The sequence below is a fragment of the Lingula anatina genome, chromosome 1 (assembly GCF_051362555.1).
Source record: "Lingula anatina isolate TDL-2025a chromosome 1, LinAna3.0, whole genome shotgun sequence".
NCBI lineage: Eukaryota > Metazoa > Brachiopoda > Lingulata > Lingulida > Lingulidae > Lingula > Lingula anatina.
In genome coordinates, this window is record NC_141767.1 from 55012016 (window position 1) to 55031145 (window position 19130).

At 33.1% G+C, this 19130-nt stretch overlaps 1 protein-coding gene across 24 annotated transcripts in view; it reads right to left on the reverse strand.

Moving 5' to 3' along the window:
• The window catches only part of LOC106178934 (diacylglycerol kinase zeta), an 85960-nt gene that overhangs the window by 54941 nt on the left and 11889 nt on the right, over positions 1 to 19130 (reverse strand). For 15 of the 24 annotated variants that reach the window (XM_086998981.1, XM_086998965.1, XM_086998979.1 and 12 more), the window contains one exon: positions 1446 to 1672. In XM_086998981.1, the coding sequence (XP_086855107.1) occupies positions 1446 to 1666 (221 nt within the window). In that variant the 5' untranslated portion in view covers positions 1667 to 1672. Of the gene's footprint in view, positions 1 to 1445; positions 1673 to 4540; positions 4781 to 9555; positions 9626 to 10465; positions 10581 to 14758; positions 14927 to 19130 lie in introns of those variants that run through there. The other 9 variants (XM_086998985.1, XM_086998969.1, XM_086998983.1 and 6 more) reach the window with 6 other exon arrangements.

Here is a 19130-nt window from a genome sequence, read left to right on the forward strand (position 1 = left end):
ATAAATTTATCACTAAGAATCATGTTATTTATAATGTTGTTGACCAACGTTCAAGCTGTGAAATTCATTTTCTAGGAAAAATCTACCTTGTCAAAAGTATGCTCAAGTCAAGTCAATAAATCCATATCTGGTAAATTTGACTTCAAAAATGAAGCTTTAATTTAGTCAAAAATATCCATATAGTTTTTTCTAAACATAAAACATCTCATTCACACTGGGATGGTGTCAAAAAAGTCATCACAATAATAACATATACTCCCAAGACTATAACATGATGAAACATTTACCAAGATGTAGCCTTTACATGTACTTATGCACAATGCATCACTGCTCAAATCCCACTGTTCTATTCCTGGTCCTGCTTTCCCTTGGTGACTTTCTAAACAGATCAGTTGATTAAGCCTCTGTGAAAAAAATAGGAATGAGCTCAGACAAGAAAAGCCTTTCAACCTTGTCAACAAGCAAAATGCTTACTTCTACTCATTTCAGTAGAGGAGAGGTCTCCATGGCAGCTTTCAGAGTGGGGTTATCTCTAATCCATCTGCACAAAGCCATTCTCCTGTGATAATGCAAGAACTAATGTATCTTTGCAAATGCTCCCAAAAACCAAACCTAAACTCCAACCAAGCTGGATGTGATCCCTTGTAAACAGGTTTATTAATGTTTGCAGCAAAAAATAAATAAAATAAATAATAAATATCACTGATCCATAACACAATTTTTTGATTAAATTAATAATGATTGACTTAAAAGATATTTGTCAATATCAATACAAACTAAAAATAAATTTAATGTGTTTGATTGCATTTGGCCAATTCATCACTGATTTGAGGAAAAAATTAGTCACTTGGTAATAAAAATATAAATATATATATTGGTTTTCCTATATTGCTAAATACTGTTGAAGCTAGAACATCCCTGCCCAAAGGACACATAGAGTTAGCATACAGGAACTGAGGTCTAAAGCACATATCAAGCTTGCTACCTTCTTTGCCACCTCTAACAGAAGATAGCTTCCTACATCATAAGGTAACGTGATCTTCAGTTATTAATTTGGTTGTTATGGAAACTGAGAATCATTTGTTTCATTCTAAAGTCATACCTGAGATCAAAGGTCTCATACTACACTGACACGCTGAAGTATTGATTTTATAAATAAAGCCTTCACATTTTCTATTGATCTAAGGTAGAACAAGTTATGAGGATTAGTTTAGTATAGTGGGTGTGTGATGTGATAGATGTGTTCAGACTTTAAGTTTAGTGCAAAGATCACAATCACACTCTGTCACACCTAACACATTTCTTCAACACCAACCTTTTCTTGCTGATTATTTTACAGCAAAAGGCATTCAACTTACCTCAAAAAGTACATTCTCTCACAGAGGGCCACCAAACCAAATCAAGATCATTCTTCTATCTATATGAACCAAATGCACTGTGCTCACCTGTATGAGGTCTGTTTGTGAATTGTGAAGTGGTTGTATCTGTCTGGCACGTGAAGGTCCGGTGACAGGCGCAGATGTTGTATCGTTGACATAACATGGCCATCTACCCCATCATCACACCTAGACTCCAGCAACTGCTCCATGTCGTTGCTTCCTGCTTCGTCTTCCAACTCTGTTTCAGCACCACTTGCCATGGCTGTCTCAGAGGAGCTGACAGTCATTTCATCCTGCAAACAATAAATACAAAGTCTTAGCCACTGTCTATTCATTACAGTTCAGATATGCAGACCATTCTCTAGTTAAGTTCAGCTTTGTGAACAGATTTAAGAAGACATCTAGAAAAGATGATTCTCAACACTGAAAACATTGTTTATATATGTAACTATGTATAAATATGCACTCGTCTCGAGTTGTCTTGTTTTGTGACTTGCTGTGATTCTGACGCCCCCTAATTGGTGTTTTGTCTATGTTCCTTTGTTCTGTCTTCCCGCGTCTGTGTCATGTGACGTCTCGTTATAAAAGACCTTGGCGCCGGATTTTCAAACAGTGCTGGAGTTGCTGTACATCTGTCTGTATGTGGTAAGTTGAGGATAGTCTAGTAAATTCTAGTTCAGTTTAGTATCTGCTATTCTATCTTGTCTTTTACGTGTCCAACTCTATTGCACTATGCTATACTACAGCATTCTCTACTATCTAGTTTTCAGACCAAGCCACCTATTGGTGTAACCAGCACTCTTTCTAAAACACCCTTGAATAAGATCAGGGTAAGCCGTTATAAGCCGTAGTAATCTGTATCAAATGTATTATTTCTTTATCAAAGATGTAAACATAGAACTATAGAAATATAAGTGTTTAACAGTTACAGGAACTACATAGTTATTATTTGTTGTATGTCATTTTATCTAATTATATGTCACTGCTTATTACAGGGGGAAAATTTCAGTTATACCAATAAATATATTTTAAACCACAAGAGAGTCCGTCTGTTACATATATATTGAATGTGAGGGGATATATATATATAACTGTCTAAAACACCTTAAAAACTCCCCTCACATTCAAGAGACAAGGAGATAAAGATGAAACACCTTTCTATTTTGGTAAACAATCTCTGTCATTTCGTCCAGGACTCGAATAACAATATTTACAACAGCTTAACATTACATGTCAGTCTTATTTGTATACTATGGCAGAAAAAAATAGTTTAAGAAAGAAGTGGATTGCTCCTCTGGTTCACATCCCTATGTTATGTTAAGCATATACAAAATGAAACACTGTGTAGACTAGTGGATCCCATGTTTTGCTCATGGGGAAGGGCATGGGGGGATACATTTTAAGAGGATATCATTTACCCAATAATCCTAACAGAACCTCCAACCTTTCCCATCAATCTTCTTCACACACTGACATAAGCGCACTTCTTATTGCTGTGCATTATAGTCACAACGGGGTTGAAACTGCACACACAAAGTTACCTTCATATATACAAAAGATGTATTATGGGAACTATATATAGGAATTAACCCTGTAAGCTACATGTAACACATACTCCACATACATACATACATACATCAACCATATTCTTATTCCTCTTCAGTAAAAACTCTGCAACATCACAATCATCATGAGCATTATTATCATCTAACCCTGGAAGTGAAACATCTAACCATAGTCGCTTCTACTGCATTATCATACAGACCCAAAGAATAAAACAATGGCTATTGTAACAGCATCTAGGTTCTACCAAAACAGATTCCAAACTTCGATATATACTATCTGCTGTCCTTTTTCTTCTAATCATGAATGTAAACCACCAAATCTAAGCATATATGTAGCTGTTATTAACCTCTTTCTGGTTCTGCTTTCTACAAACATGTATAGTGACTATCTTTACTAGTTCAGCAAACTGCAGATTCTCTTTAAATTTTGGTTGCCCCTCTTGAAGGAAATAACATGATTACCTACAAAGTACCATTTTGACTTGTTCTGTGTGTATCATATCCTAGATCATTTAATATAATAGAACCTATCTATAGTTGCTTAATAACATACTCTACCACAGAGATGTTTTTGTCATTAAAATTATCATGCCATAAAAATAATAACACTAGAACTTAAAAAGTACAATAAGAATTTATTAATTACTATATCCTAATCATATATTTTGAAGATAAAAGGAGCTTGACACCTAAGCACTTGTTAGAATAGATGTTTTGTAAAATGTTTGCTTTCATTTTGCTGTAATATGTGAATTTATTTAATGCTGGTTCTGCTCACTATTTATAACATATACATGTAATAAAATTTTTAAAAAAATGCTACAATGTGGAAATCACAGAAATCATGCCTCAACTGCTATAAACTCGTTTTTTTCAATGATACTTATTTTTACAACACACTCTTTAAAGATATCATTATGTCTTCAACATGGCTAAACATAGTTTTTTTAATTTCAGATCTCTAAACACACCTTTGCACAAGAGCACACATATACACAAATTCACCCCAGAACATTTCATAATCATAATTCTCAAATTTTCAGTCATTTAGTACTAGTTAAGTATACCGGTATATGCTAGCTGTGGTTATAGGCAAATCTGTCCATAATTTGCCTGTATTTTTATAATGTTTCAGAACAATATACTCTGCTGCATGTTGTTATATACATAATGATTATTTTGATCTATCAAAACACCTGCATGTGCTAGCATATAAACATACATATTTCAAAAAATAATAATAATAATGACAAGCAGCATTAGCAGGGTTCTCTATAGGTTCTATATTACAATATGTCTCAAGTGTGAAAGCATGTGCAGTAGTTTCATTTTACTACCTGATAACAAAACCCGCTGGTACAGACAGAAGTTCAAGGTTAGTAACATAGGTTAGTAATTAATATATGCTACTGTGAAACAAACATACAGACAATACTAGTAGTCCACTGAGATTAAGCTTTAATCATTCTGTGCATTATATATCTACAACTATGTGCAGGTGGTTATGTTGAAATAACTTAACCTTTAAATAACCCTTATTTCAAACACAAATCAAAGCACTGAAATATTTCTTTCTGAATATGTATATATACATACATAAAAAGTCTTCTGCCCATATCAAGAGATCATGCTGAAAGAGTTCTGAAATGTATTCCACTTACTTGTAACAACAGTGCAGAGTAATGCAACCAGTATCAGAAGTGGTAACATCCATATTATCTTTACCCATGAATCAAGTCAATGGTTGTGTTAGAATAGCAAACACCCTGGTGAAGTACTCTACCTGCTCACATGTATTAAGGTTACAGGTGTGAAATAAAGCCACTCGATATATGGCCTCAGAAAGAAGAAACCTGCTATGAAATCTGCACAATAAACATAATTACAATAATGCACAGTTTATTAAGATCTTTATCACGACTGATGTCTTTATTCTGTTGTTTATGGCAGGAGGAATTCTCAACAGTAAACAATTAAGGGTTATCTTCTTTGAATTATAACAATAGGTACATGTATGCGTGACTTGTAGGTGTAGTTCAAGTAACATTTTTGCTTTTATTTTTATCTTTTTTTACATAAATTTGCAAATTATTCCTATAATACCTTATACTGTCTCCTTGGGTCTTATACTGTCTACTTACATACATGTCAGGTAAAGGTGATCATGTATCATTAAGTAAGTTTCCACAGCACTGAAAAACTAGACCAATAATGGATTGGACCTAAAGCCATGTTTCTAGATGAGTCAACCTATCTGATCTGGGTACAACACATCTGAGGGGGCTCTTGATTATGATCAGCTCACTGAAATCACTACATATAATCTCTTTGTTGTCGCAGCCAAAGTCACTGTTATTGAGGCGAGTTTCCAGCTATTAGATATTGACTGCCAACAATAATGGAGCTAAATTGTATGCAGACAACAAGCTAAAACTGGCCATACTGAGTAAGTTTGACCCAATTTGACAAGAAATACATGTACGGTACACTGGCAGCCTGTCGCCTAAAAAAACACATCTTCTGACCATAATATCAAACAAGCTTTTGCAATTAACCTTTTTCTTAGTTAACATTTGTACATATGGCAACATAAAGAAAAGTACAGATTGATTATTCTTACCACTGCCTCAAGTTCAGTGCAAAATAAACCAATTAGTTCTTGGTTAGGCAAGTTTCTTTAACAGATTTCATTAAATAGAAAACTTGACAAATAAAAAATATCTCATTACCATTATCAAAAGACTGCTGAGCATATGCAGCTGTAAATACTTCTGCTTTATGCTATGACAATAAGTGCTGGAAATAGCATGACTTTGAATAATTGAGTGCAAATAAATTAATATGCAATTCCAATACTCCTGTGGGAACAGCTTTTATCAATCACAATATCAAACATGTAATTGTCATTGGGCTTACAATCTGTTTATTTTCAAACAAAACAATATTGTACCTTCAAGTATCAACATGTTATCTACAGTGTCATTGTCCATTTTAGAGCATGATACTTTCCAAACTGATACAATTATTCCCCATGTAACTTCTACATGTAGCGTGTGTGTAGTTGTGAAATCTGCTAAAATCATTGTTCATTCACTTCTTTACACTTGAGAATGTACATAATCATTCTCCTTTTCATTACTTGACCTATGTGAACAATGTCAGCAGTGTCTTTCATTGGAAGGGTTGCCTCTGTGTTCTTACACAGATAAAAAATGTCATCTTTCATTACGCAGATCATCTAAACCGAAGCCAAGTAATCAGAGTAATGACTGTGTCCTAGCTAGTATGATAGTCTGATGAGAACCTATTCAGTCACATCACATCAAAGACAGTGACATTTAGTTTGCATTAAACCCATTCCCAGCAGTATCAATGCATGTTCAAGTCAAACTACATTTGCTTAAGAGGCTTAGAGAACAGGAAAAAATCTATGCTCATCATAATTTTTTAAAGTATTCAACTAAAAAGATGAGTGCTGACTTCTATCTATCTATCTATCTACCTATCTGTCTCTAAATATCAGATTTCTACCCAGAATGAGAACTTGTTGACACTCACAGTAAACTGTTGTATTCAGTCAGTTCAAGCAAACACCACTGAAGTTCTAATTTAAAGGTACCTTTACATCATTTTAGTGCCAAATCTTATTTTCTCCTGAGAAAAAAGGCAATTTTTCTGCTACTAACTAATCAGTCCTTGACGCATCCATGCACTTGTATTCAAGTTTTGTATCATTTTATAATTAAATAACTTAGTTGTAAATGATTCATGGTTTGTTTAACTGCCAGTGTCGTCAGAAACAAATATTAACATAAGATACTTAAATTAATTTTAAGTGGTTTTATAAGTTTTAAGGTCTGAATTGAGATAGATAAATTGATTTGCAGGACAATAAGACAAAAAATATAACTAGTACATTTCCAAATATATAGAGTATACATGTACCTTTTAGAGACATTTTCAAAGTACTTTCCACTACTCATTCTATCAAATTGTAACCTGTATTTAGTACTGAAATAAACAAATAAATGGAAAGAATGGCTGTTTATATGCACTGTAGTTTGTGGTCCATTTTTCTCAAAGCCAAAGATTGTCTGGGAGTTCAGAATATAAGACTCATGAAAAAATCTATATCATAAGTAACAAAAGGTCTATTTTGGGTTGCTACCCTGATTGGTAATGAGGCAATGTCAGAAAAAGAATACATGTAGTTCTATTCTTGTAAATGTTCTTATCATTCCCTACTACTTGCTTATGTAACTATGTTGTACTAGTTTTGATTGCTGTAGAGATGCTGCAAATATGTAAATCTGGTGACAGGAACACAAAGGCAAATGCATAGCTGCTAAACGAAAGCAAATCCATATATTATAGTCTTTGAAAGTGGTTTGCTTTATTGGTTTCTTCACTATCAATAATAACAATTTTATGATATACATGTTTATATTAATCACTCGAGATATCAGCCCAGTTTATTTTGCAACAATCACCTGTGATTCTCCACAGTAGATTCAATCCTGTGGTAGCAACATATATATAGCAGCTACATTCTGAATCCCAAACTGTTTTAAAACTTCTATGGCTCAAAACCAATACCATGAAATATAATTCTGCATGGAATTTTCTCAATTAATAAAGGCAGCAAAGCTGTCAATTGTACTGACAAAAAAGAAAAAGAAATAAAAATGATGCATAAAATTGGTTATTTTGTCAATTTTGATACAATACTACATTGTGCTTAACAGCAAAGTTGATACCAAATTTTAATCATGCACAACAGATAAGATGATGTTAGGAATATATAACTAGTACTGTATAAGGCTTCATATATAGTTTTTTCTCCCATTCTTATCATGATTATAAATTAACAACATCTGTCTGTTTCACTTTCTATCTCTCTGCATCACTTTGCACATAACTGCTTTCAACATTATATAAGGTAAATAGTTGAATGAGTAATACTCAGCTTTATGTTACAATCAATTGGTTTTCCTTGCTGAGGTACTCTAGTAGCCTACAAAAAGATTGAGAAAAATATCAATTTGTCATTATGTAACCTAACCTCAGATGTTTTCTACGTGGAGGTTGTATGCTTTTCATGTCTGTCAATATAGACATAACACATCCAGACTCTGAAACTGAAGATCCATCTTTGTCTAGACAGTATGTTAACCACAAAGGTTTTTATACATCCACCAGGAAGTGAGAGAGGGGAAGGGGGGAGTCTAACAAAAAGAAATACCACATGACCAAGGTATATATGGCATTGCATCTTATCTGAATGGGCAAGTACAAAATAAACATTTCCACACATAAAAAATAATAGTCATGTAACATGATGACATCATTACAATACATGCTCATGTTATATGACTATATTACACATCATACTTGTACCATATACTTCTATAAATGTGAAAAACTTTCAATATCTTTACCCAAACATGATGAACTCTGTCAACAGCAAATACAGAAATATGTGCACAAACATATGCACACATTTATCAATAATTACACACTGGCAATTACCCGATCCTTTCATAAATGTGTATTCACTCCTTAATAGCGAGAAAAGATTCAACATGAACTGTACTTGACAGACACACTGCATCCATTTACAACGTCAACCAAGGCAAAATATATATATGTATTACAACAGTGACAATGTACTAGTAATATATATGTATTACATCCAGGCTTTATGCCCTCTACCTGACACCTAGCTGATAATCAATATAATAATTCAGCTTAACTGAACATATGGACTGTCATAACTGTCTAATTATGTTTTTGTTGCAAGTAAAAAGGTGCAGGTGAAGTTTTTCTTTACTTTTTTTTTTCCTTTTTGTTATCGCTGATGTGGGTTATTTCAGGTTTTTATGCACAAAATAATTCAATCACCATTCCAAACATAATTATCAATCCACACACACCTTGTAATGTAGTGTAAAATGATGAGTATTTTCTCTCAATATCAGGACTCTATGACTGATATATAATAGTAGCAATATTGACATAGTGATAATGGGCATAACACATTATCTTGTTGAAGGCTGCAATATAATTTCAATTACAAGCTGCATATGTTGGACAGGACTACAAGACAAATAAGGTCATACACATACCTGAATGGTTAGCCACTGAGAAAACTAGCAGAACAATTTCTACTACAGCCTACAATGACACAAGTGTTTTACAATGACACAAGTGTTTTCTTTTCAGAATTGGTTTGTAAGAAATATGTTTTTTTTTCCTCAAGTAAATCCTGCACCATGAATCTTGAAAGAAGTTTGCTCTCTTTCCTGTAGCAGTGGTCAAAGGAGAATGAATCAGATGACAGCCAAGTTTAAAACTGAACACACCAAAGGGATAAAAAAAATTAACTAAAATAAGATTTTTGGCAAAAAAAAAGTATACACCTTATCTTGACAAATATTTAAGACACAATTTCTAACACTGATATATCACCTCAACAACAAATAGGCACCTTTCCTTCCTTTACATGCCCCTTTAAATAATACCAAATTGAATACCTTAAACCTTCTGCTGACAACTGCAAACCCATAGCCATACCTTTACTAGTATATATATAAACCACACAAACATACTACCTTACAATGCAGAAATGTTCACATTACACAGGCAAAGAAACCCAAGGTTGTGTTTGCATGATCATTCGCCAAAAAAAGTACCATGCATGGGTTCCTTATAACTTATTAAACACATTTGTTTACTTTGTACCAAGCACCTTAAATTTTACTTCCTTGTTACCATTCTATTCAAGTCAGTGCATATGCGTACCATAAAACTGCACTGATCAATATGTACTGACTTCAAATAAATTGTTGTGTTGTGTTGTATTATGTCATGTTGTGTTGTATGGTATTGTGATGACATTGTCCAGTGGTCCTGTACCATCCTGTACAACTACTTCCTGGATAGACTGGTATATCATTATGCCCCCCCCCCCCCCCCTTTCACTCACATACATGCACACACACACACATCATAAGCCAAAACATACAATTATCCATGGACATACAAAATTATAAACTACAGCATACTGGGAACAATTTATGCCATATATACTCAAGATAAATTTGCTACTTTTTTCCAACAAAATTCAGAAATGAGGGCTGCCACCCACTTGGATGCAGTAGTTTTATCTGCTGACTCCATACACAGATCTAATGTGCATCAAAGCTACATGCAGCACTCAAGTACAAGTATTTGCATGTTTATGTGTACAACATGTCACACACTATAAAGATGCATCATATTAATATGAGATGCAATGGTTTCTGATGTAATAGTAAACCTCATCCCAACATTTCCATATACTGCATGATAAGTTTCTTATGTAATATTATCTTTTTCTAAACAAGTAATTAAATTCACTTTCATACTAGTACTCCTTCCCCTCACCAACCACTCTTTCACCCATCACACTTAACAATAGTTAACTCATACAATAAAGCACCAATAAATTTGACTTTCAACAAGTATGAAGACCTAATTTACCGTGGCCCGGTTTATGAGCTGAAGCAACATGTTCCGTATCCTGTGAAGATAAAATGTCATACCGTGGCTCATCCATTAACCTTGACTTCCACCTCCATCAAACACCATATCATACATCAAGGAACTTATAATTCAGCAGACTTGGCAACAGGAAGGGATTACCTTTTCTGCTGAGGGTGTATTTTCCCTAGGCTCTTTCTGTTTGTTCGTCGCTTTCCAAATCTCAGTTTGGTCATGACGTGCAAATAAAAACTACCCTACAAGTAGATACTACACCAACAGGCCACAAGTACTGTCATAAATATAGCACTTATCAGATGGAGCAAATATTTGACAGCATAATTTTACGATTTTGCAAGAATCAATTTTTCAGAAGATAACCTTTTAAGTTATCTATCACAGAACTTTTTTAAAGAGAAATGTGGTATTACTTAAAAAATACAGATAAAATGCAGCATACCATATCCCCATTTTAATAATGGATGAAAAATCCTTTGTAGACTTTTTAGGGTATTTACAACTTGAGCAGCAGAACAAATTAAGGGTTTCTGTCAAAGAGCATCTTAGTAAAAACTAATCTCTTATCCAACCTCATGAACTATACTAATAATTAAGTTGTGCTTCTTAAATCATTTGATTTACAATACGAAAAAAAACAGGTCTTTAAAACAGCATTTCATTTCGAGTTCCCACATTGCAATCTGGCTGATATTAAAGGGACAATAACTCTTTGTATGAGATCTATATTTCACAATAAAAACATTGTGAACAACTCATAGAAGTATAATATATTCTGTTGTACCACAAAAACGGCATTTATAGCTATTATTCTGATATCTAAGCTTGTCTTTAGACCACGTGACCTCCATTGACGGCTATACTCTGTTATAATCTCTAAAGAAATTTTAACAAAAAAAAAACTTTTTAGAAAAAAAACAGGGACTATCTTTGAATGTAAAAATGGATTCATTAACCATTGGTAAGTATGGGAAAATTGTTGTTTACTCCAGGAAAATTCATTTTTTGGCCAAAATGAGAGTTATTATCCCTTTACCTATTTGCTTTATATGCCTCTTTCCTAAATTTCCTCTCAATAGTTATGCAGTGAAATACTAATTATTGGTTCCCTCTCTTTTTGATGTCACTTGTTAAGTACGTAAAAACAAGGCACCCAACTAGTTAGATGGACAGACATATAGATGTCAAGACTGACATATGTTTTTACCTCTAACTGTATTTTAGGCCTACATCTCAAGTTTTAAAATAATAAGTAACACAGTTTTCCTTATTTATTCTGTTTTAGAGTAAATCCAAGAAAGTGAATTCCATAATGTGACAAAAAATTAAAAATCAATATTTAATTCCCATCCTTTCTTAAATTCCAAATCAAATCTTTACATAAACATGTGTACATTGTACAAGTTAATGACTGAGCACTGTGAGCTAAGCTTTTAGGTACAGTCAGAAAAAAAAAGCAATAACAAATGTGTTGCATGTGTTCTTTTTCAGATTGACAAATGGATTTGCAGTTTCTGTGGACACATACATGTTTTTATCCAGCAACATGAAATCTAACTTTATTCAAACTAATTCCAAAAAAGTATTATTTCCAACAATCGAGATCACATTTTAGAATGTCTTTAATCTTACAGGCCTTTGAATCAATGTTACTCAAGTTAAAAAAACAGTGAACCAAATTGACAGTTAAAGTAAATGTTATTGATAACTGTTATTTAAAACCTGCTTCAAAGGTATCTAATAATTCTGACAAGTACTGATCAAAGCTTTGATAACTGCCTAATTCACGTACATGGAAAAAACTACAACAGAAAAGTGAAAGCATTCAAATATGCAGACCAGTAGCTAAATCAAGACAGCATAGATATGTGTCACTTTAAGCACAGAGCAAGAATCCTGTAAAACAACAAACCAGTCAAAGCTAGCATACCTCACTTTAAATATGGTGAAAACAAAAACTTCAGACTGAATAATTCAGTCCTAGATATGAGTCCAAGAAGTTGGTAGGAAAAGAGAGAGATGTGTCTTTAAGCTTTGGTAAATGGGTTCTTATACCTAAATAATGCCACAATTATCAAATGCAAGACCAAATTTGAGAGAAAAAATTATCTAATACCTTTTGTTGATTTTAATTTATAAGAAAAAAGTATTGAAACAAGGCAGCAAAGCTGTCAAATGTTCAGACATTACGCAGAAAAAAGTGCACAAAATAATGTTTTGGCCAATTTTGATGCACTGTTACATAATGCTTCAAAACAGCATAATCACTCTTACCCTCTTACATAATGTACTACAGGTAACATGGACATTGAAAAAATAGCAAGTGATTCAGTTCTATGGGATATAAAAGCTGCTGAAAATGCTTAGGTGTGAAAAATGAAAATTTCACACAAAAAAAAATATATATAATTACCATAAATGTAAACCGATCATGCCAATTTTCAAAAGCAACCTGCCTCTTTACCAAACAAAGCCACTCAGTAAATTTAAAGTAAAACAAAAAGTTATGGGGCAAAAATTATATGTCAACTAACAATGAAAGTGACTGCGATGACATGGACAGACAGACCAATCAGGATATATACAGACACCTATGGTGGCTGTATATAAAAATTTAAGGAATATCGGATCATGGTCAGTCTTTAAGCTGACCTGAATTTACCATTATGTGCAATCCCAAAAACTTTAATCCAAAATGTTTCATATGACTGAGACAGTATTTACAAGGCCAGAATTATTGAAAAAAATTATCTCAAAAAAATACAAGAAATAATCAATCATGCCCAGATTTAAACTTGACCTGAATTTTAGCATAACAAGCAACCACTGTACCTTTGAAGCAAAACAGCAAACTGGGTTCCCAGGCATTACAGTTACAGTTACAAGAAATGTAAATGGCTTATGGTGCAGCTTTGGCTCCTGTGACACCATCAGCCACAGGTAATGGCAATATCCATTTTTAATACAGAAAATTTTTAGCCATACATGTACAAAGTTTTCCTCAAAGAGGCAAGTCTGCACTGATGTTATAGCAACAGCAAGGGAATCATTGCTGCAACCATGTCTATTGAAAAAAAAACTTAATATTAGTTAAGACATCTTTTGAAATGTAAGGTATATATTCATGGCAGTATCCAACAATATAGACATGAACCCTTATCAAGGATGCCAGCAAAAAGGGTGTCCTAAATCTAACTATGGTTAGAATAGCCAATAAGATTCATGGCTTCTTCCATGAAACAGCTAGGAAGTTCAAATATATAAAGCACACTATGATTGTGGCATTGGATATTCATGCTATATGCTGTTTGACAAGATTTTTAATGTATTATCCACTGCATTTGAAAGATGAGTTTTGCAAGTGTTGACCAAACAGCTATGATAAAGTGATTTAGGCTGCATACCCACAACACATTTGACACAGTCAACCCAAAAGGGAATTGTTGCTAAATTTAAAATTAAGTTTAAAATTACCTAACAATCCCCAATGGAGCATATCTCTCCCCTACAGAATTGATACAAGCTGAAAGAAATTGGTTTAGATTGATTCCAGCTGCTGCAATCCAGTGACTAGCAAAAAGCAAAGATATTAATCCAGAATTTCTTTCAAACTAATATCATTTCTGGGAATTTGAAATTCTCCTTTCTGCTTACCCATTCATTTTTAATACAGTGTCCAGATTTTGAAATGAATAAATACTACAAGATATCATTTACTAACAAAATGCCAAAGAGGATTTACACTATTTTTAATGTCACCATTTTTGCAATCAAATTATAGATGGCCTATCCTAGGGATCCATATCCATTAAGAGGGCTTACACTACTCCATCATCATATCAATTTTTTCTAATTGCAAAGGAATCATTTGCTATAAATTTTTCTAAGAAAATGCTCTCCTGTGGGTTTTACTTAATATAAAAATCACAGCCATTAGTCACCATCAGAACTGGAAAGTGCATGCATCGCAAAATCTTTATAGGAAATCTTTTGCTTAATAGGTCAACTGAAGAAAAAATCCATGTTTTTGTCTCTTCCATTTAAACTTCTAGCAGGCATTCTTGTCCTAAACAGGGCTCAAAATCATCTGTATTTAACTTAATATTTCTATGACAGAATAGAAATTGCTTCTAAATGCATGATTTTAAGTAACTGTTATAAAAAATGGAAGTCAAAAATCTGCATAAAGCACAAAAATATTACATAATGATATGGATTCCAATCATAAAACAACTAATTTCTTTTATACCACAAAACTAATGATTCAGAACTTACCACTATAATTTGAATCCCTGCTGCTTCCATCTTGTTCTTAGAGATTCCAATGTAACTTTCAACTTATATTCTTAAGAAGATTACTACAAATGAAACATCCACCTTTATCTAATCACACAACAATAAACATATCATGGCAAACACTGGTAGAACACCTTGTCATCAATGATCATATCAAAAGAGTCATACAGAATGCAAGAAAAGAGCTTCCGAACGGCATGTGCAATATCCGATTGCAGTTTTTCCTCTGCAGCAACTCCTAATGCTGATGTGATGTGTGCAATGTTTCTCTATCACACCCTCCAATGTTAAGTCAGTAAAAAAAAGGATTGGTAATCAATGCTATAATTAAATACAGTAGCTTCTTTTATCAAGTAATATGAGATAATATTGTTACTGCTGTCATCTAAGAACTCCACTACCTCCGTTAACTGACTAATATAGGATCCAACTGCTACCTTCTTCAACTTCCCATTGAATAACTGTCCTTCCTTTCATTATGAAGTACTTAGTTAATGTGGCAAGGTATATTGATACCAGGATATAACAGTATGAGAGCAATGATATAACCCTGTCTGCACACCTATTAATTGTAAAGAAACAGCAGAACAGATATGTAATAATAAATTAATCAATGGGCACACATGATAAAACATGAATTATGGATTTTCATGAATGAAAATGGGATTGGGGTGCATCTCAAAATATTTTCAAATAAATATGTGCAATTTTTTCCAAATATTTCTAAAAACACTTTATCAGCAACAATATTTTTTAAGAAAGCAATATGGAAAACTAACATCTTAAAAACTATGCCTTTCTGTCAACATTGAATCCAACAACAACCTCCTGATCTTTAGATAAATCTTTACTGGCATGAAACAAATCCACTACCAGACACAGAATATATATGGCATCATTACAAGGATTGATCAAAATTTCCACTATCTCTAAATAGAAGCAGCACACAACATGAATACTTTTGAAACTGTCCCAGTCTGATTAATTCCGGCTTCAACCATCATTATAGGTTTCGTGTTTGAACACTAGATTCTTAGTCTGCATGCAATCTAAATAGAGAATAAGTCAAGTATGCAAGGGATTAATTCAACCAACAAGAAACCATTATCCAAAAGAGAAATGAATATATCCCACTAGGCATGAGCATGAGAAATCCATGTGGATATCTAGGAGATATCTGGTAAGCTTGTGGATCCACATGGATATGGCCACATGGTAATCATTCAGGCATTCATTTTCACATGGAATTCAAGTGGATACAACCACATGGAAATCTTGCATCTATTTTCTCACAGCATACACATTATTTTAATGGACAATTTACATGTATAAAATATTTTTTGGGGGTGGGGGTGAAATTGGTGACCTATAATAACATTAAAAGTGTGTATATACCAGTTTAAGTATCCACAGAGAAAAACATTGAAAATGAATATGTCAAGGAGTGGTACACATATGCATTATTACATAAATAACAATAGATATGGAATTAAAACATGATTTTTTAATCAAAATTAAGGGTAATGGTAGCATTATTAAACACCCATTTTTTCTCTATGCATCCATAATATCATCTACATTCATCCACTGGCTTCAAAATTAAACACATTAAATATACATAAGAAATATCAGGAGGCAGAGAATACTTAGTAGTGGTGACAGTGTCAAGTGGGCACATCTCAAGATCTCAATGTGGAAATCTGGTGAAATCTGATCAGGGAATTATATCCGATATATCCGATATTATTCCCTGATCTGATGTACTTGGGATTCCAAGAGTCTATTCTACAAATCAATGGGTTTTAAAAACTGTCCCCCTCTCTGAAATCTAACAATTCTTCCTGATAAAGTGTTATTGAAATGATTATAAGCATTCAGGATATAATGTACAAAGTAAGTCAGAGTACGAAAACCGAAATAAAACTACAGCAAAATAGTATGAAAATCTAGTGGATATATCCATGTGTATTCCAGGTGGTAGTATCCACATTTGCCTTTTGCAACTTCCAATCAGGTACCTTAATGCCAGTACGTGTTACATCAAGGTGGAGACCAATTGATTTCATCCATATTTTGCCTGCTAGGATGCCACATCTAACTATTCTACAATATTCATCACAGGGCACATACAGTTATAACAAAATCACAATGCAGAATCTTTCACTGATTAATTTCCACTATTCTAAACTTCAATAAATAATCATTAATACATTCATATTAAAATTTCTATCCTATTTATCAAACATGCTTCAAATATTGAAGTAACAACAGCATCTTACTTTTTACCATCTTCCATATCTAATTTCTATTGGAGGTTTTGAAAAAATCATGAAAAGGAGTTAATAGTATTTAATTTATTTTTATTCAATATTTACAGGATTGCAAGTAATGTTGCCTTCTATTGAAAAATCCCAAAAATTCCAAGCACCATTTCTCTCTCTCCCTCTCTCTCACACACACACACACACAAACACACACACATACACACACGCACACACTGTCACTGTGTTTCAGTCCACGAAACAAAATCATGATAGATATATATGCCATATGAAAATATTTAAACCTGCTTTTTGCTGATGATAGTGATAATACAACATCAACAGCATAAAAAATAATTCAGCAATTTCCATAAACAATGATCTACTTAACCATAATCCTAACAGGAAAGTGTGTTTATACAGCCCAGAAATAAGAAGGAGCACATAAAGCTCTACTTAATCTCTACATGAAAGGAATTTTCAATAAGCAGAAAAAACTGGCTATTTCTTCTGTCCACATATATACATATGGCATTAAGTATTAAGATTCCAACTTCATCAGTCCAGGCTATGGGTACTGTAATCAAAGAACAAGAAATCATTTCCAATATTACACTGTCTGTTTGCATTAAACTCTGCATTTACAATAATGCTTGGTTTCATAATATCTTGGGAAATTAAATCATCATCTGTCGTGACTGCATGAGAGTGAGAAAGATGAATTCTAGAATCAAATATTTGTGCAGAGAGGTCATTTTAACACAGGTAATAAATCAGATTTAAACAACAGCTAAGAGAGTGGATGAGACAGTCAGTTTTACTCAAGATCCTAAAATCTCCATAATAACGCCCTGTTGGTGGTTTTATCTTAGATAACCTATTAGACATCATCAAGATTCATATATCACATGAAAACAATTTTCAGGCAGTAGTCTCTTACACAACAGTTGCATGTAAAAACTTTCTTTGTGTTTATGATACTAAATTAAAAAATGATGTTCTAAGGTGCATATGTTGTGACTAAATTTACAACCCTTCTAAGAAATTTAATTATTTATTTTTTCCAGCACAAACAATCTATCATTCTAGGAAATTTGTGGACCCTTTCATGCCCATCTTAATTATTTCTCTAAAATTTCATTTACTGATGAAAGATAGAGAGGCCTGTTCCTATAAATACAAGGCAGCAAAGCTGTAAAATGTACAGACAAAAAGCAGAAAATAATAATGCACAAAATAGGATACTGTCAAATCTGATGCAATAATACATTATGGCTACCAGTGCAAAGTCAACATCAAATTTTGATTATGCACAACAGGTATTACTGATATAAATAAAATGTGTAACTGGCATGAAGCTTCAGGCCTATGAGAGTTCAAGTTCACACAAATGCCAGAATGAGAAAAATGAGAATTTCACAAAAAAATTGCATAAATTCAATAAAAAATGATAATCCAATAGAGCAGATTTTAATTTGATATGTATGTCAATCCTAAAGATCATTCATGACCTTAAAAAATAATAAATAAGTTTTCTTTTCATAACATTTGTGGTTACAATGTACAAAGTAGGGTTTTTTTGTCAATTTTGATGCAATATTACGTAATGATGAACAGTATTATTACCACCAATTTTTATTTATGTACTATACATAACATGGACATTTAGAAAATTTGACTTCCATCCAGCGTAATGCCCATGTCCCACATTAAAAATGCCAATTTGTGAAAAATGAAAATTTCACAAAAATGTTCAACTTCTAGGAAAAGAAGCCCATAAGAATGCATTTCCAACTCAGATTGCATTTTAGTCCTTTGAGTTTGAGAATCATCGTTAATATGGTTTTCCCTTGATAGTCATCATGGCAGCATTGTCTAAAATAGGGTTTCCTTCAATTTTGATGTAATATTACATAATGCTTAATAGCATAATGACCATCAATTTTTAATAATAAAAATATCAAGGATATTTAGAAAATCTGACTAGCAAAGGTCGTCAAGCCCATGGAGGTTCAAAGTCACACCTTGAAAATGCCATGTGTGAAAAATTAAATTTTCACAAAAAACTGTATACCTTCCAGAAAAATTAA